We start from the raw sequence: 20,609 nt of genomic DNA on the forward strand, positions 1-20,609 counted from the left end.
GACAAAACTGTATGCATTAATCTGGGTGGGTGATTTCATAATACTAAGCAGCTAATCTGAACCATATGCATACTAAGTGGAGTCTGACAGGCATCAGCTAGTCCGTGGGGTTATTACAGCAGGACAGTGGGGGGTATGAGAAAAGAACAGGCGAGATGCTGGTGGTGAGGGCAGCCACAGCCCAGCCTTACAGAATTCGCCAACTTGTGCCTGCCCTTCAAGAGAAAGCAGAAAGAGACAGGGGGAATGCAGGACGCTGTCAGCTATGCGGTCCAGCACAGCCAAGGAAGGGATGTGACGTTGTGAGCAGCGGCCGCCAATGATTTATTCTGTGGTGCTAGTCTGAACACCCTGGCCTGGATACCAACTTCAGGTATAAAATAAAGACGGCAGCTCCCAGGGCACTTCTGAATTTTCATTTTACTACAGATTAGATCCTGAGAGAGAGAGAAATACTTAGACAGAAATTACGAAAGTATTTAAACTAGGTTGATAAGGAGGAGCAATTTTTTTGAAGGATAGCAAATGCTAGAAGGAAAGAGTGAACATTCTTTACATTACCTGAAAGCAACTTTTCAAAATCACACAATATTAGGTCTTCCAGGTATGAAAAAGTTCACCCTAAAGACTGCTATCTTCTGGAACTCACAATCAAGCAAAAATGAAATCTCTTGAATAACTACACCCAGCAAGATAATGGAACAGCGAAGACTGTATTTGAGAAAGTTCTAAAACATCACAGAACTGGACTGTCAAAGAAGCACCTTTTTAATCAATTCAATGCAAAGCAGTACAGGGCAAGATTTACTCTTACCCGTGTCCAGGAGTTAAGTTTCGATTCTTCAGAATTCTGTGGTTCTTTATTAATTAGACAACATAAGCACCATATTAGAATTTTCTGGCTTTCATCTGCAAAAAGGAAAACTAAAATAAGTAGGTTTTATCAAATAGGAAGAAAAGATAATCAGTATAAAAATTCTTTAAACACTGTATTTAAAGGAAATATATGTATTATATTTTAGGAAAATCTCAAACTACTAAATTCACGGAACAAACATCTAGGACCATCTGCGAAACTTCATGGGGTTTTTTATTCTTGTGGTTTGGGGATCACTTATGCTTAGCCCTTGTGTGGTCAATTCCCTTCTCATACAGCAATAGTTTTTAAAGCCAAAAGAGAATGAAAGAAACAATTAAAAGGACTGCACTTTTCCCAAGATCAGTTCTCTTAAAGCATATTTCAGACTGATAGTAATTTCAACCTTTTAAAGGCAATATAACTGTTATAGGCAGTAGTAAGGATTTCTGTCTTAATCTTTTAATCTTCTAGTTTCCCAAAACACCCTCACTTGTTAAAAACAAATTTAACAAAAGGATCGTTTTAAAACATATTCTGTTTTTCTAAATGGTTTGGACAAAATAGAAGCCTCTTACATGTTCCTCATTCTTTAAAATTTAAAACTTTACTAAATATGTGATGAAAATGCTGAACTTTGAAATCTTATACTTGGCAAGAATATCTACTCAGTGAGCCATTTTCTTTTTCCTCGTTTGGTAACAGAGTCCATTCCAGTTGGAGATTTTACAACACAACTGAGAAGCAAGAATGATGCATAAAACTGAAGACATCAGTACCTACAGGAGAGCCAACCAACCATGGCCTTCATCTAAAGGCCATGGAGTAGCAGCTGAGGAAGGCCAGCACCAGGAACCAATTATCTGCAGAATCACCTGATACCCCTTACCCTCTCATCTTCTATGGTCTAAGAAACACAGCATTTCTAAGAACTATGGGGACAAGAAATAAGGAAAATATCAACAAGAAATAAGGAAAATACAACCTTTTATAAAATATAAACGCTACCCCTGCATTTTCAACCATACACTAAAGAACACTAATAGTAAATGTTTATTAAGCCTACTTTTCTCCCCAATAAATGTCGTAAGTTTCTGCTCCCCTAATAACATCTCTGGGCAAACTTTATCAGGGATTATTTTGAGGGACATTCATTTTTTTCCTAGTTTTTTTTTTTTTTTAAAGATTTTATTTATTTATTTGACAGACAGAGATCACAAGTAGACAGAGAGGCAGGCAGAGAAAGAAGGGGGAAGCAGGCTCCCTGTGAGCAGAGAGGCTGATGCGGGACTCGATCCCAGGACCCTGGGATCATGACCTGAGCCGAAAGCAGAGGCTTAACCCACTGAGCCACCCAGGCGCCCCATTTTTTTCCTAGTTTTTAATGAGCTCAAATGTCTCACCGGCTTGCCTATTACAGGTTTATTTCATGAATCACGTCATTTAACCTCTGAAGATCCTAGAATTCTTCAGGCTCAACCAATGCCACTGATTTGAAATTTGACCACTGCACTTCTTGCGCTTTAAATATTAGAAGAAAGTCTATCTTCATGTCACAGAGTGTCAGACACATCCAATGATATGCTTACTACACAAGTGGCTTCCCCTGTTAGGAAAAAAAAGCAACCCGATGGGACAGGAGGAGGAGGGGAGGAGGAGAAAAAGAAAGAAAATAGTATTTTATGGAACTTAAGTTATCTAAAAGATGGAAATTTTCCCCAGGTGTTGAGTGAATCTGCACATTTAGTTCAACAAGTATATAATTTTTCAAAATTGTCCTCAAAACAAAACAAAAACAAAAACAAAGCGCAACCAGAGAAATGCTCTCCCAGTCTTTAGGAGGTGCCTTCCCTTGCCCAGGGTCAATGGACTGAAATGCACTGAAATGCACTGAAATGTACTGCTAATGGGCTTATTTTGTTTTAGGGATTTATAGCCGCAAGCCATCACTTGTTGTTTTTTTTTTTTTTTTAATAAAGATTTTATTTATTTATTTGACAGACAGAGATCACAAGTAGACAGAGAGGCAGGCAGAGAGAGAGAGGGAAGCAGGCTCCCTGCCGAGCAGAGAGCCTGATGTGGGACTCGATCCCAGGACCCTGAGATCCTGAGATCGTGACCTGAGCCGAAGGCAGCGGCTTAACCCATTGAGCCACCCAGGCGCCCCAAGCCATCACTTGTTATTCATGAGTGCCACCAACACTCACTGCAGGGGAGAAGGCATCTGTCAGGTTCCTCTCTGAGGCTCCTAGATTCAGAGTGGACATCCTGCAGGCCAGTTGAGTGAGATGGGAAAACACCTGGGATTCATCATGCAAAGAGTCACTGCCACCAGGTCTTCAAGAAAATTTGGATTCTAAAAATGAGTGGAAGGAGAAAAAATATGCCAGCATATATTTGACACCTAGTATTTTTTTTTGTATCCTGAGCTAGTATTCCAAATGAAAACTAAATTAATTCTTCAAAATTCTTTTAAAATTCTTTAATCTACAATTTAAAAGTATGAAGGTAGCACTTTTTTAAGACAATAAATATTTGTTATTTTAAGCTGCCAAGTTTAGGGGCAAATTTTTATATAGCAATAAATACCAAATAGTGAGGTTATAGCTGTTATGCTTAATCCTGAGGGCAGCCATAATTCCAAGGTGAAAGCAGTAAGCTTATGTAGAGAACACCCCCGAATAAAAGGTAGTCCCTCCCTTTCCATTATCTGTTTTTTTTCCTCCTCTTCATGGTGTCTTTTCATTTCCAAATCTTTCCTCCTTCTTTATTATCCTTATTTCTGATCCAATTCTCACCTAGCATTATCAGAGACTTAACTTCTTTCTTTGATGGAAGCTGTCACCTTTCTTGTATTTAAGGTTACTTTGATATTATAAAACCATAAGAAAAGACCCTTTCCTGGCCAAAAGTACCCAACTAGCAAAACAACAGTAGTAACACAGGCAAGATTCTTAATTCATCCCGGAGTTCTGTTGCCTGTCAGTCTTCACTAAGCTCAGAACCCAAGGCACACCAAACAGGAAGCTGAAATTTAACAGGCAATTCAAAACATAACAGAGGCACTGAAACAAAAAGAGATGAAGGATTTGTTTCTGGCTGTCAGAGGGGGCCAATGTAATGGGGACAGGTGCTAAGGAAAGATCACAGACAGATACAAGTTTAAGGCTATAGGGAGAAATCAGTCCAGTCTCCTGCTTTTACAAATAAGGAATCTGAAACCTAGCGAGTCTGGTGGCTTGTCTCAGAAAGTCCCATCTCATCTACTGTTCCCTAAGAGTCAGCCCCAGTTTGACCTCCCATGAAAAACTCTCCTTTAACTCTCAGCTCCCTGTTCAGAGCTCCATAAACACAAACCATTTCTGAGTCAGGCTGATCTGCTGGGGTCTCTTTTTTCTCTGTGACTGGATGCTTCCAGTGAGAGAAATCATAGTCATGTTTTCCTAGGCTTCGCATATTTAAAAAAAAAAAAAAAGCTTAGTAAGTATCTGTCCAGTGAATATATATATTCATGTGAGGCTGGTTGGTGTTAAAGCAAGAACTGGGCCACTTCAACCACAACAGTGTGATCCTCAGAACAAGTTATTATAACAATGCAGGCTTTAGAGGGGTGGGATCCTAGCTTTTATTAGTTTTACATTATGGGGAAAGTGATTTCTTTGCTCTAATCCATAATTACCTATCCTGCAAAACTACCGTCAAGCAAATATTATACTAGCTAAAAATACGGTCAAGTCAAGGCAAAAACCTCGACTGTACACCTTCAGATGTGCCTGCTCTCCCCTATGCTAGGCCCTGGAATGACAAAAACAAGTAAAACCACAGTCCCTGCTCTCAAGAAGTATTCAGTCCTCCAGGACATCAGACAGGCAAACCGATAATTACAAAACGGTGCAGTAAGTGTTAGAATTCAGGGAGATGTGATCAGCTATGGGGACACTAAGAGAAGTTCCTAACTCAGCTCCAGCAAAACTATTTCAAAGAAAGTTTAAAAGGACAGGAGATGAAAACAGAGCTCCAGGCAAAGGAGTCACATGTCACAAGCCCTAACATCACGTGCCTTCAAGTCACTGTTAGTAACTCAACTCAACCTGACTACCATGTGTGTGGTGTGGTTGTGGAGGATTACACAGGAAATGAGACTAGACAGGTATGTAGGAGGTCAAGAAAGGAACATCTACCCCAAAGTGTCCCCAAATTCCTCTTCACCTTGGGTAAAACTACAGTGTCATCCATAAAGAACATCAGGGCCATGGGAGGATTAGGACACTGAAGAATGATTTTATGCATGGAAAAAGGTAGAATGTGAGTTAACATGAAATTGTGAAACAAGAAATTATTTCATTATTATAACCATTTCACAATGAATTAAAAGTGAGGTTTGATAATCATCTGGAAGAGTCTACTCTATAACACAAGTTCTATTTTCTTACTGATATGCATGTGTATAGGTGTGTGTATATAGTAATGTACATGTGTGTGAGATAATCTATGTGAACATATATGGACAAGAAAAGAATGTCATCTTTTTTTTTTTTTTAAAGATTTCATTTATTTATTTGAGAGATAGTGAAAGCAAGAGAGCACAAAGGGAGAGGGAGAGGGAGAAGCAGACTCTCAGACTTGCCGCTGAGCAGAGAGCCCAATGTGGAACCCCATCCCAGGACCCTGAGATAATGACCTGAGCCAAAAGCAGATGCTTAATTGACTGAGTCATCCAGGCGACCAGGATGCCATCTTTCTAATGGAACAATGAATAAATCTTAATAGCTATTTTGTAAACAATGGGACAAAATTTATCATTTGAAGCTCTGTATTTTGCATAGATTAAATGCATGATTAAAATTATTATTAGAAGTTTGTACTTTGAGAAGACAGGCTTTGGAGTCTTACCAAATGCTAAGATAAAAGGATTCCAGCAAGTTTTTGCCAAGAGTTGACCAATTGTGGGGAACCTTTCAATGATCGTATTTGAATCCTATAAAAGAAAAATATGATTTGGTCAATAAAAGGACACCACACAACTTAGAGAGTTAAACTGATACTATAGGTTGAAGGAGTCTGAATATTTAGTATATTTCAGAAAAGTGGGAATTTCAAATAAAATTTAACAAGTAACCACCTTACTTCATCCTTAAACCATACCACCAAAACTTGAAGATGTACAGCACATTTACATAAAATCAAGCTTGTTATAAAACTACCTTTATTTTATTTATACTTAGGAAAGGCCAATTTGTTTAAAAATATCAAAGAATGTATAGCAGTGAACAAAATATTGTGGGTTTTTTTTTACTCCACCATAAGAAAGGTTCCTAACTCAACTTTAGTAAGGCTATTTCAAAGAAGGCTTGGGAGAACAAGAACTCTAGAACTTGTAAAAAGAAACAAAAGCAGCTAAAGCATAAAGATATACATCTCTGTTTATGACTGTTTTGGTTACTAAATGCGAAATGACATCATACTTACTCTACAACAATCTGAGACCAGATCAACCAAATAGAAAACAGCTTAAGATTAAACAATCTACATGCTATTGTAGCATGTACAACTGGCCCTCTTCCCACTTCTTTACCTTCCAAAAAAGTTCAAAAATAAGACCTAAATGAGGTAACATGTATATAAGCTGAAATGTAAGCTGCTGCACCAATAAATTCTTCACATTTGTCTTAGCATCAAGGCCAATCCTAGACTTTCTGGGACCAATTTAAAGCCAAGCTGCAGAAATCCAATTACAGAAAAACAATTTTAAAAGGTAGTGTCAGTTGCTCATACAGATCCTATCTTTCCTTCTAGTTGCTAAAAACACATGAACTCATATGGTCAACATGAATAATTCTTCAAATTTCTGACTTGCTTTTTTAAGGGAAGTTTTCCTTTGTTCTATTTTTTATAACAAAAGAATATCTATGTTAAATGAAAATTTCACTTTTCATTTTGAATTTAGAAACTATAAAACCAATAATATTTTCATAATATAAAAGCATGTTAACTCATAAAAATATCCATTGTAGTAAAAATGAGAAATGTCAAAACAAAAAAAAATCAAATTTGAACACATTATAAAACAGCAGTGAAGACACGCAAAATCTTAATATTCACCAGAAAAGACCACTTGAAATATTCAAAAGAAGAGATCTTATTTACCATCTCATGGTAGAACCAACCTTAGGACAGCATTAAAGAAAGGGTAAGCACTGGGGTGCCTGGGTGGCTCAGTCAGTTAAGTGTTCTACTGATTTTGGCTCAGGTCATGATTTCAGGGTTGTGAGGTCAAGCCCACCATTGCGCTTCACCCTGGGCATGGAGCCTGCTTAAGATTTTCTCTCTTCCTCTCCCCATCTTTTCTCCCTCTCTTAAAAAAAAGGTGGGGGGGGGGGTGGTAAGCACTTTGGAAAACTCTTCAATATTTAAAAAATGCAAAGGCCTTTAAAAGAATCCCAATTATTACCTGACAACAAGTGTCAAAATCTTGTGTTTTGTTTGTTTTTTAAGATTCTATTTATTTATTTGACAGACGGAGATCATAAGTAGGCAGAGAAGCAGGCAGAGAGAGGAGGAAGCAGGCTCCCTGCTGAGCAGAGAGCCCGATGCAGGGCTCGATCCCAGGACTCTGGGATCATGACCTGAGCTGAAGGCAGAGGCTTTAACCCAATGAGCCACCCAGGCGGCCCACAAAATCTTTTTTTAAAAAACAACTTTACTGGGACGCCTGGGTGGCTCAGTTGGTTAAGCAGCTGCCTTCGGCTCAGGTCATGATCCCAGCGTCCTGGGATCGAGTCCCACGTCGGGCTCCTTGCTCAGCAGGGAGCCTGCTTCTCCCTCTGCCTCTGTCTGCCACTCTGTCTGCCTGTGCTCGCTCTCTCCCCCTCTCTCTCTCTGACAAAAAAAAAAAAAAAAAAAAAAACAACTTTACTGGTCAGGAAGTCCCATATGACAATGTAACTAATCGAGAAGATTGAAATCATAAGAAATCAGAGGTCAGGAAACAGCCCCCTGTCTGTATTACCTATGGATAATTGGTCTTTCCAACCCAACAATATATTGGGTCAATACCACAAGTCCCTGACCCTAGATAACATTCAGGCTTAGCTGAATGTAGTAGAGCTTTGTTATTTTGGTCTACCACTTACCATCTCTTTCAAGACTTCATACATCTGCCTCAGGAACTCCTGAAATCGAGGCAGGTGAAGGCAGGCATCTTGCCAGGTTTCCAGAGTAGAGGCCTGGTCCCACACAGAAAGCTTCTGCATCCAAAACTGATAAGCAGAAAAAAAGCCTACTGAATCTTGAGCCATCCTGGAGAAAGGGAAAAGGTGATGGACCTTCACAGCAGCCTGCCAAGCACTGAAAGAAACAGTGAGCACACATCAAATCTAGAAGAATGGGGAAAAATGAAACATTTTTAAAAGGATTTTTATTGGTGACTTCATATTCCACTGACGAGTGAAAGGGGGAATATAAGGGACTAAAATAGAATGCCTTCGATGGAGTCATCTTTGAATTATTTTAAAACATGTCACCCAGCTGTAGCTCCAATTTTCACCATCTGAACTTTTATCATGAGGAATATTCCACTAGAAGTCATTATACCTTCACAGACACATGCTAATTATGTGCAGAAAGCACACAGCTGATAATACTTTATATCTTCTTTTTAACATTGAGCTATTTTTAAATGTTCTGAAGTTCATTAGGGTATTTTAATGTAATGGGAAATCAAAAACATCCTCGGGTGTTTAATAATAGGCTGTGTCTAAAAATGTTTTTGAAGTTTTCATGTTTTCTATGCATTTCTGGCTTCTCATTAAGGTGTTCGAGAAAATCTCTAAGTATTACTGTCTACTAAAATTTCTTTCCAGTCTCTCTTCACTTTTTAGGAAAAAGTAAAATAATTCATTCCATATGCATCAATTTGAGCAACCTATTTAATTAAAGACTAGTATATATGCTTGATCTCAATTAATTCACAAGAAATCATATTTTAGTAAAATATGAAAAACTGCAATTACTGAGGAGGAGTCCTAGTCCTAAAGGACAGAACATCGCCCATAAACGTGACTTACCACACCTGAAGTACATGTTAGAAAGAACTGGGGAGTGGCGCAGTGAGAATGGGCGTCAGGCAGAGTTGGCTAAATAAACTCAGGTGTCCCCCCACCATCCTCACCCATAAGAAGCACACCAGGCAGAAGAGGGAGGGCTGCTTCTCAACTGGGCAGGCTTTTACAAGGTCTCTGATTTTCTTGGGACAAGGATGATACTCAGCTATATGATTTCAAAAAAGACAGCTCTGCAAAGGTGAGTTTAAACGTTCAGCAGCAATAATTAACAGATAAAATGATCCCAATTAAGTGCCAAAAACAACAACAAAGGGGGTTTCATTATTAAAGAAGAAAATCAAAATACTTACAGGCGGTCATACAATTTGGTTGCAGTACACAAAACTAGAGCAGGAGGGGAGGAGTCAAGATGGCGGAGAAGTAGCAGGCTGAGACTACTTCAGGTAGCGGGAGATCAGCTAGATAGCTTATCTAAAGATTGCAAACACCTACAAATCCAACGGGAGATCAAAGAGAAGAAGAACAGCAATTCTAGAAACAGAAAATCAACCACTTTCTGAAAGGTAGGACTGGCGGAGAAGTGAATCCAAAGCGACTGGGAAGATAGACTGCGGGGGGAGGGGCCGGCTCCCGGCAAGCGGCGGAGCAACGCAGCACAGAATCAGGACTTTTAAAAGTCTGTTCCGCTGAGGGACATCGCTCCAGAGGCTTAACCGGAGTGAAGCCCACGCGGGGTCAGTGTGGCCTCAGATCCCGCAGGGTCACAGAAGGATCGGGGGTGTCTGAGTGTCGCAGAGCTTGCAGGTATTAGAACGGGGAAGCCGGCTACAGAGACAGAGCCGAAGAGTGACTCTCAGCTCAGGGTTACCTTGAACCGGTCGCAGGCTCAGTCAGCTCAGAGCACGGCCGGAGGCCAGGGTGATGGGAGTAATTGGGCGCTAGTCTCTGAGGGCTCACTGAGGACTGGGGCCCCGGGCTCTCGGCTCCTCCAGGCCGGAGACTGGGAAGCCGCCCTCTTCTTTACCGTCCTCCGGAACTCTACGGAAAGCGCTCAGGGAACAAAAGCTCCCGAAAGCGAACCCGAGCAGATTACTCAGCCTGGCCCCAGGGAAGGGCGGTGCAATTCTGCCTGGGGCAAAGACACTTGAGAATCACTACAACAGGCCCCTCCCCGAGAAGATCAACAAGAAATCCAGCCGGAACCAAGTTCACCTACCAAGGAGCGCAGTTTCAATACAAAGGAGAGCACCGGAATTTCAGAGGAGGAGAAATCAAAGCACGGAACTCATGGATTTCTCCCCATGATTCTTTAGCCTTGCAGTTAATTTAATTTTTTTTTCTTTTTCAATTTTTTTTTCTCTTCTTCTGCCAAATTTTTTTTAACTTTTACCCTTTTCTTTTTTAACGTTTAACTAGTTTAATATATATATATCTTTTTCTTTTTTATATTCTTTCTTTATTCGTTTTCTTTTAATTTTTTTTTTCTGAACCTCTTTTTATCCCCTTTCTCCCCCCCCCCCATGATTTGGGATTTCTTCTGATTTAGTTAAAGCGTATTTTCCTGGGATCTTTGCCACCCTTTTAGTATTTTATTTGCTCCTTCATATACTCTTACCTGGACAAAATGACAAGGCGGAAAAATTCACCACAAAAAAAGAACAAGAGGCAGTACTGAAGGCGAGGGACCTAATCAATACAAACATTGGTAATATATCAGATCTAGAGTTCAGAATGACGATTCTCAAGGTTCTAGCCGGGCTTGAAAAAGGCATGGAAGATATTAGAGAAACCCTCTCGGGAGATATAAAAGCCCTTTCTGGAGAAATAAAAGAACTAAAGTCTAACCAAGTTGAAATAAGAAAAGCTATTAATGAGGTGCAATAAAAAATGGAGGCTCTCACTGCTAGGATAAATGATGCAGAAGAAAGAATTAGCGATATAGAAGACCAAATGACAGAGAATAAAGAAGCTGAGCAAAAGAGGGACAAACAGCTACTGGACCACGAGGGGAGAATTTGAGAGATAAGTGACACCATAAGATGAAACAACATTAGAATAATTGGGATTCTAGAAGAAGAAGAAAGAGAGAGGGAAGCAGAAGGTATATTGGAGAGAATTTCCCCAATATGGCAAAGGGAACAAGCATCAAAATCCAGGAGGTGCAGAGAACCCCCCTCAAAATCAATAAGAATAGGTCCACACCCCATCACCTAATAGTAAAATTGACAAGTCTTAGTGACAAAGAGAAAATCCTGAAAGCAGCCCGGGAAAAGAAGTCTATAACATACAAAGGTAAAAATATTAGATTGGCAGCAGACTTATCCACAGAGACCTGGCAGGCCAGAAAGAGCTGGCATGATATATTCAAAGCACTAAACGAGAAGAACATGCAGCCAAGAATACTATATCCAGCTAGGCTATCATTGAAAATAGAAGGAGAGATTAAAAGCTTCCAGGACAAACAAAAACTGAAAGAATTTGCAAACACCAAACCAGCTCTACAGGAAATATTGAAAGGGGTCCTCTAAGCAAAGAGAGACCCTCAAAGTAGTAGATCAGATAGGAACAGAGACAATATACAGTAACAGTCACCTTACAGGCAATACAATGGCACTAAATTCATATCTCTCAATAGTTACCCTGAATGTTAATGGACTAAATGCCCCAATCAAAAGACACAGGGTATCAGAATGGATAAAAAAACAAAACCCATCTATATGTTGCCTACAAGAAACTCATCTTAAACCCAAAGACACCTCCAGATTTAAAGTGAGAGGTGGAAAACAATGTACCATGCTAATGGACATCAGAAGAAAGCAGGAGTGGCAATCCTTATATCAGATCAATTAGATTTTAAGCCAAAGACTATAATAAGAGATGAGGAAGGACACTATATCATACTCAAAAGATCTGTCCAAAAAAAAATTCTAACAGTTTTAAATATTTATGCCCCTAACATGGGAGCAGCCAACTATATAAACCAATTAATAACAAAATCAAAGAAACACATCAACAATAATACAATAATAGTAGGAGACTTTAACACTCCCCTCACTGAAATGGACAGATCATCCAAGCAAAAGATCAACAAGGAAATAAAGGCCTTAAATGACACACTGGACCAGATGGACATCACAGATACATTCAGAATATTTCATCCTAAAGCAAAAGAATGCACATTCTTCCCTAGTGCACATGGAACATTCTCCAGAATAGATCACATCCTCGGTTCTAAATCAGGTCTCAACCGTTATCAAAAGATTGGGATCATTCCCTGCATATTTTCAGACCACAATGCTCTGAAGCTAGAACTCAATCGCAAGAGGAAATTTGGAAAGAACCCAAATACATGGAGACTAAACAGCATCCTTCTAAAGAATGAATGGGTCAACCAGGAAATTAAAGAAGAATTGAAAAAATTCATGGAAACAAATGATAATGAAAACACAACGGTTCAGAATCTGTGGGACACAACAAAGCAGTCCTGAGAGGAAAATATATAGCGGTACAAGCCTTTCTCAAGAAACAAGAAAGGTCTCAGGTACACAACCTAACCCTACACCTAAAGGAGCTGGAGAAACAACAAGAAAGAAACCCTAAACCCAGCAGGAGAAGAGAAATCATAAGGATCAGAGCAGAAATCAATGAAATAGAAACCAAAAAAACAATAGAACAACATGGGGGGTTAAGGGGGTAGGAGAAGAGTAAATGAAAACAAGATGGGATTGGTAGGGAGACAAACCATAAGTGACTCTTAATCTCACAAAACAAACTGAGGGTTGCTGGGGGGAGGGGGCTTGGGAGAGGGGGGTGGTGTTATGGACATTGGGGAGGGTACGTGCTATGGTGAGTGCTGTGAAGTGTGTAAATCTGGTGATTCACAGACCTGTACCCCTGGGGATAACAATATATGTTTATAAAAAATAATTTAAAAAAAAAGATTTTATTTTTAAGTAATCTCTATACCCATTGTGGGCTCGAACTCACAACCCTGAGCTGAGATCAAGAGTTGCACGTTCCACCCACTGTGCCAGCCAGGCACCCCTCAGCTCGCTCTTTAATTCTGTCCACTACCCAGGGCTTTCTGCAAAATCCTTTTTTTCCCCCTTAAATTAACCACTGTTGATTTCTGTGGTTTCAGGGAGGAAAAAAAAAAAGGCAACTACAAACTGATATAGTCTCATATATATATATATATATATTTTTTTAAAGATTTTATTTATTTATTTGACAGAGAGAGATCACAAGTAGACGGAGAGGCAGGCAGAGAGAGAGAGAGAGGGAAGCAGGCTCCCCGCTGAGCAGAGAGCCCAATGCGGGACTCGATCCCAGGACCCTGAGATCATGACCGAGCCGAAGGCAGCAGCTTAACCCACTGAGCCACCCAGGCGCCCTAGTCTCATATATATTGATATAACATCTAATATAAACCAGATAGTGGGCTGCAAATTAAAAAAAAAAAAAAACTAGAGCAGGAAGGTGGAAATTTTTAAATAGTATTAAAAATTTGATCTTAAGTAGGACCATGAGGGGAAAAAAAGGTTTAATCATGGGGGAAATACATGCATCCTGTCGAATGGCACATAATAACCAAAAATTTATTCCTTCTCCCTGAATCCTCCCTTTCTTTCATTGTCCTTCTTATCCAAGCCATCACCAACTGTCAATTCTACTCCTAAAATAAAAATTATTTATTAATTCATTCAACTTATCCACTTCTTTCTAATTCCACTGCTGCATCCCATCCCGTTCCCATACATTTCTTCCCACCCATTCCTCTCCAATTCTTTCTCTACAGTCCACAAAAAAAAACTTTCCCAAATGAGAATCACACCCAGCACACTCCTGCTTAAAACCTCCCCCCAACTTCAAAAGCTTCCTGGGAAAGAAATCCTGACTCCCTGTAGAAAAGATCCTAGCTCCTTCCTGCAGTCTTTGAAGTCTTGCAAAAACCTAGCTCTGGTACCTGCTCTCTTTTCCCATGCTACCACTCCTCCACTGGGTACCATCTGGTCCAGGCCTCTCATCCGTTCCACCAACACATGGAACCCTTCCCTGCATTACTGCTTTCTGCTCCTTCCTCCACACCTCTTATCCCATCAGTAGTTATTTGCTCACTTAGTTACTGCTTCCTCTATCTGTATATAAATTCCCTGTCTCCTAGAATTTAACAAATGCCTGGCAAACAATAAATATTAAAGAAATGAATAATTCACTAATATTTCTCAAAGTATAGTTCTAAGCTAAACACCATAACAAAATGCCTTTCCAGATATAGCAATTTAACTTTTAAAAAGTAACTTCCCCAGAAAAAAAAAAAATTTAAGGTATATCTATGTGAAATTTTATTAATATTCCATTTTAGAAATATAGTAATGGCTTATACGCACATACCCTTACTATGCTCTTGACAATATGTTAAATGGTTTACACACAGTAGCTAATTTAATCCTGTAAGCAACCCTATGAAATGGGTACTATCATTATCCTCATTTTACAGAGGCACAGAGAAATTACATAATTCCCCAAAGTAAGATTACATAAAAGCCCAAAGGAATTAACTGCTAGGAAACAGCAGAGCTACAGGTTGTGGGATTTGATTCACAGAGTCTAGCTCTAAAGTCTGTGCCCTAAACGCAGAAAGAAACCGAAGAAACAAATTAATGAATTTCTTACATTGTTCACACATTTCTAGGTGAGGCCTTTTTAGATATCTGGAGACACTACACTGAAGACCTTTTTGGTAGAAGAGACAGAAAACATCATTTTATTATAGCCAAATTACAAACAACCTTTTGCTTAGCAATGGGAATACATCTGATGGTTTTAAATGGAAACAGCTTTAGGGATCATACAGCCATGGTCCTGAGGGGCTGTTCTACAGCCTGTCTGGGGGGAGGTGGTCATGACTGGGAAACAAGGGTGACCTGATTGTGATGCTTAGCAGTGGGAGTGCTGCTGGCATTGAGTGCCCAGGAGCCAGGGATGCTGAGCATACTGCAATGAATGCATCGGTTCAGCAGTGCACGAAAAATGGCCTTCCCCCAAAGGCCGATGACACCCCTACTGAGAAATGATGACCTAATCCAAACACTCTGGAATGGGCATCTGTTGACTATGCCTGTTGAGCATTCCTCCTCCCTTCTTTTGGTTACAACAACTTACTGTCCCTTGAGGAAAGAACAACTCCTCCATTCCCCAAGTCTTGGTGAGCCTATTAATCAAGGCACCTTGTGCCATCCGTGAGAGGTGAAATTATGATTCAAGTTAGGTAAACCAGACCCTGTGCTGGGAATCTGAATCTTGAATAGAATGACATAAGGATGGAACTAAGTCATTTCAAAGACTCACTCAGTCTAGGTCCAAGGCCACCCTACATCATGTCCTTAACAAAGTATAGCCTTCTAGCTCTCTTTTTTTTTTTTTAAAGATTTTATTTTTGGAGTGCCTGGGTGGCTCAGTTGATTAAGCATCTGCCTTTAGCTCAGGTCATGGTCTCAGGGTCCTGGGATCGAGGTCCGCATTAGGCTCCTTGCTCAGCAGGGAGCCTGCTTCTCCCTCTCCCTCTGCCTGCCGCTCCCCCTGCTTGTGCTCTCTCTCTCTTGCTCTCTCTCTCACCAAATGGATGAATAAAATCTTTTAGAGGTATCAACTCAGAACACAGTGTATTACACTAGTCTACCATATTGAAGTTATCAGGCTGACAGAACTAAGAAGAGATTAAGAAGACACAGGTGCCTTGCATGTATTTCAGATGGTGGGATATAAATTCCATGAATATACAGGGCCTGCCACTTCAGGACATTTCTTGCGATCCAAGCATCTGTACCAAGTCAGGATATGCCCTTTAAAATAAGGATAAACAACAAACTAGTACCAGTGGTTGCCTCCAATGTGGAGACCTAGATAGCTGGTTAAGTGCAGAAAACAAACATGGGTTTTACTGTCCACCTTTTTGGCATCTTTTCGAAACATTTGGCTGACATCTCTGGGACTCATGAACATAAACTCACATGGGTTTTAGACCATTTATCTGCTTCTACCTATTTTCTGACAGTGAGAAATATGAGTAGGACCCAGAGCAAGAATCACCACACAGTTGATTCATGCTAAAGTGCTCTGCCACTTGGCACACATGTCCCAGCAGATCCAATGGTGTTTAAAGTGTGTGTGGAAGATCTGGATTCTGGGCAGAGCCAATAGCAGGCCTCAGTGACTGGACTGACTGTCCAAGCCACGGAGCTGAGTGTGCCCAGCAGTACTCTATCATCATGTGCAAATTATGCCTTCTTGAGCAAAATGCATGAGTGAGGTTTTTGGATGCTATCTGTGTATGTCTTTCCTGCTGTGTCATATAATTTTTTAAAAATTCCCTTCCCTTTCATTTTTCCCGCTCCTACTACTGTATATATAGAGTATATTATTAGTAGATAAATTTTCTAAAGTCTATAATTTACCAACTATCACAGAGATGGGAAGAGGAACTGACATTATCCAGAAATCTTGGGCCTGAAGCCAGAAGCATTAACCAGGCATTACTTCAGATATCTCCATTTTTGAAGGGAAAGCTAAATTATGTTAGTTGGAAGTGTTTTAAAAATTCTTTGTGTAGGGGCGCCTGGGTGGCTCAGTGGTTCGGCTCAGGTCATGATCTCAGGGTCCTGGGATCAGGTCCCGCTTCAGGCTCTCTGCTCAGCGGGGAGCCTGCTTCCCTTCCTCTCCCTCTGCCTATCTCTCTGACTGCTTGTGATCTGTCTTTCAAATAAATAAATAAAATCTTTAAAAAAAAAAAAATTCTTTGTGTAGACAGCAGTAGGTCTGAATGTCCTGAGTAACAAGCAAGTGCAAAGCAGTCGCCCACCTAGCAACCTTTTCCTATTCCTTTAATATGAATGCACCCCACTTTTGCTCTGAAGAACTGCCCTTCATCCATTCCATATAGTCTTACTAAGACTATGAATCAAGTTGTGCTTCTTTTTTTTTTTTTTTAAGATTTTATTTATTTATTTGACAGACAGAGATTACAAGTAGGCAGAGAGGCAGGCAGAGAGAGGGGAGGAAGCAGGCTCCCTGCTGAGCAAAGAGCCCGATGTGGAGCTCGATCCCAGGACCCTGGAATCATGACCCGAGCTGAAGGCAGAGGCTTTAACCCACTGAGCCACCCAGGTGCCCCTCAAGTTGTGCTTCTTTAAGAGTGAGAGAGTTACATAGGTTTCACAGATGAGGCTAACAGAAAAGAACGCTATGCAAATAAAATAGAGTTTATGTCTCTTTATCTGACACCACTCATAAACAGCCGACTTCTACCCAACAGAGAGAACAGCTTGTAATAACCTCACTTAAGGCACAGGCTTCGTAGTACAAATGAACTTTTGTTTATGTTTTTTTTTTCCTGTTTAATGAGTATTTTTAAATACACCAAAAAGCAGACAAAACAGCCAAAAGAACCCCTATGTACCCATTAATTAGTTCAAGCAAATCACAGACATCATACCACTTTACCCCAAATACTTTGATCTATATCTCTTTTTTCTAAGGACTCAAAAAAATAAAAGAAAGAAAAAGAAACTTAACTACACTATCTTTCACACCCAAAAAATCCAGAAATAATCATCTAATAACCCATCCATATTCAAATTTCTTTAAAATTATCCTTTAGGTTGGGTTATTTAAATTAGTATCCAAACAAGATCCACACACTGCATAGGGCCAATACTGATATCTCTCCTTTAATCTGTTATAAAATAAAATAAAAATATGCCTCCCTTGGGGCGCCTGGGTGGCTCAGTGGGTTAAGCCGCTGCCTTCGGCTCAGGTCATGATCTCAGCAGGGAGCCTGCTTCCCTCCCTCTCTCTCTGCCTGCCTGTCTACTTGTGATCTCTCTCTGTCAAAAAAAAAAAAAAAAAAATCTTAAAAAAAAATTAAAAAAAAAAAATATGCCTCCCTTAATCTTTAATAATTACCCCTTGATTTTCATATCATAAAACAACCAGTAGAAGAGGCTAATAGAATCTACTGTACCGACTAATAGAATCCTTCACACTTGTGCATTTGGCTGATTGCATTCCTCTGGTGTTAGTTAGCATGTTTTGCTAACCCCTATATTGCCTACAAACTGAGAGCACAATTTATAGGTTTTTTTAGGTCCAGGGTCAATCTTTTTCCAAGAATACTTCATTTGTAGTGGTGTGTGCTTTGAATCAAACAAGAAGACACATACTAGTTGTCTTATGTACCATAATGTGGAAACTGATCAGTTGTTTCACATACAGTCAACCTAATCCATCCATTATAAAGTTCACCATCAACACTTTCCTGAATGGTCTTCTGAACTGACGATCATTTTAGAATCTTAGGGGATGAAAAACAGTGATTTTGCTATTTTATCCACTCTCCTGCTTTTATGATGTTTCTTGACGTATTAAAGCCTTACAGTTTTAGATAGTAAGAATAACAATCTTTTCCTATGGCAATCCAACGTTACATCTCTCTAACCCCGTGAAATTGCCAAAAGCATTGTTAACTTCGCTGACCCCCCTCCTGCAGGTTCTTGGTCTCTCCCAGCTTCTCAAGAAATGGCAATGCCCTGAGGGTGAAAAGCTGCTAAAGAATCTGTTCAGAACTCCCGCACTTCCTTTCATGCCAGTGTTAACCCCTTGAGTACTGAGTATCTCTGCAGTTTTCCAATGGCTTCAAAAGATGCTTTATCTGGCTCTTCTTGGCACTGTAAATAGCTGGAAGTAAAAGTCTACCATAAGTTCCAAGACAGGTGAGGTAAACAAAAGTACAAAAGTACAGTACAGAATATATTTAGTGTAAACATAATTAAAATTGCATCCTATTTCAGTCCTACGTCAGATAATGGTAGACTATACAGTTGAGACCAACCTACCTGCTAAGCATTATTCTGTAAGGCTACATGCAATACAAAAACATAATTTAAAAATCATCAAGGAATCAGAAAAACAGTGTTAAATTATAGAGAAAGATCTTAGCACATGGGTTACATAGGCCTAGGGATGCATTTCTGATCCTGAAGATGCAGTTAAAACGCAAAGGTTAAAAAGCTTTTCCAGGAGCCTGGAAGATACAAACAAAACACCTCTTTGAAGGAAAATAACATCTAACTATTCCTAAAAATAATTTTTCAAATACAACAAAAATTATATAATGAAAGACAATCAAGCACATAGGAAGAAAAGAACACATGAAGAAAAACTCCAAAACAATGGACAAAAATGAAAAAATAAAACAAATAAAAGAATACAGTAGAAATTCTAAAACTGAAAAAACAAGACAAAACAAAACTAATTGAAACTAAGAATTCAACAGATGGGTTCAATAGCTGATCAGACCCAATTGAAAACAGAATTAGAGAACTTGGAATATATAGAAGAAGAAACTATACAGAATTCAACATGGAAAATAAAACAATGGAAAATACAGGGGAATGGATAAGATACAAAAAAATACAGCAAGATAGCCAGAAAACATACCTCCAATACAATAAAAGTGGGGCAGGGGGGCCAACCCAGAATACTATACCCAACTAAAATTTTAAGATAAAGTGAAATGAAACATCTGACACGTCAGAGAATCTGCCACCAGTAAGCCTGCTCTTAGATGAAAAATGATCCCTGACAGAATTCTGGAGGCATGAGAAGAAATGACAACAAAAATGGTAGATATATGGAAAAATTTAATTTAACATTTATGATATAAAATAAGAATAATATCATTGAAGTTTTAAATATATATATAGAAATTAAGATATATAAAAACAACAGTATACAAGCCTGGAAAAAAATAGTTAAAGGGTTCTAAAGTTCCGTATTTTCCAGGAAAATGAAGATAAAAGTGTTAACATTAGGTTTTAATAATTCAGGAATGCACACTATAATTTCTAGATATCCACTAATAAAATATCAACAGGTAGTATATAATTTCCAGGTTATCAGAACAGAAAATTTACAATTAAAAAAAAAAACCCAAAAGGGGAAGAATGGAAAGAAAAAGGAATATAGAATAGACAAGATTAAAAAAAAGCAGAGTGAGATGGTAGATTTAAACTCAAATAGATCAGTAATTATACGATATACTAATGGCTTAAATTTCTGAGGAAATCCATTTCTTTAAATTCCAGTTAGTTAACATACAGTGTAATAATACTTTCAGGTGTACAATATCATGACTCAATACATCCATACATCACCTGGTGCCCATCACAAGTGCAGGCCTTAATCCCCATCACCTATTTCACCCATTCCCCTTCCCCTCTGGTAACCATCAGTTTGTTCTCTGTAATTAAGAGTCTGTTTCTTGGCTTGGCCTCTTCCTCTCTCTCCCTCCCTCCCCCCTTTGCTCATTGTTTGGTTTCCTAAATTCAACATACAAGTGAAATCATATGGTATTTATCTTTCTCTGACTGATGTATTTCATCAGTTTCATCATTTACTTAACATAATACTCTCTTGCTCCATCCATGCTGTCACAAATGGCAAAAGTTCATTCATTTTTATGGCTGAGTAATATTCGTGTGTGTGTTTGTGTGTGTGTATGCATACCCCACATCTTCTTTATCCATTCATCAACTGATGGACATGGGCTGTTTCCAAAATTTGACTATTGTAGATAACGCTATCAGTTTTTAATTAAAAAAAAATATGTTGCTACAAAAAGACACATCTAA

General features: G+C 39.2%; 1 protein-coding gene across 1 annotated transcript in view; it reads right to left on the minus strand.

The window, feature by feature from the left end:
- The window catches only part of FANCC (FA complementation group C), a 297,238-nt gene that overhangs the window by 184,515 nt on the left and 92,114 nt on the right, over positions 1 to 20,609 (minus strand). The window contains 3 exon segments of the mRNA XM_047700445.1: positions 815 to 909; positions 5,750 to 5,834; positions 7,990 to 8,232. Of these exon segments, the coding sequence (XP_047556401.1) occupies positions 815 to 909; positions 5,750 to 5,834; positions 7,990 to 8,154 (345 nt within the window). The 5' untranslated portion in view covers positions 8,155 to 8,232.

The sequence above is a fragment of the Lutra lutra genome, chromosome 13 (assembly GCF_902655055.1).
Source record: "Lutra lutra chromosome 13, mLutLut1.2, whole genome shotgun sequence".
Classification (NCBI taxonomy): domain Eukaryota; kingdom Metazoa; phylum Chordata; class Mammalia; order Carnivora; family Mustelidae; genus Lutra; species Lutra lutra.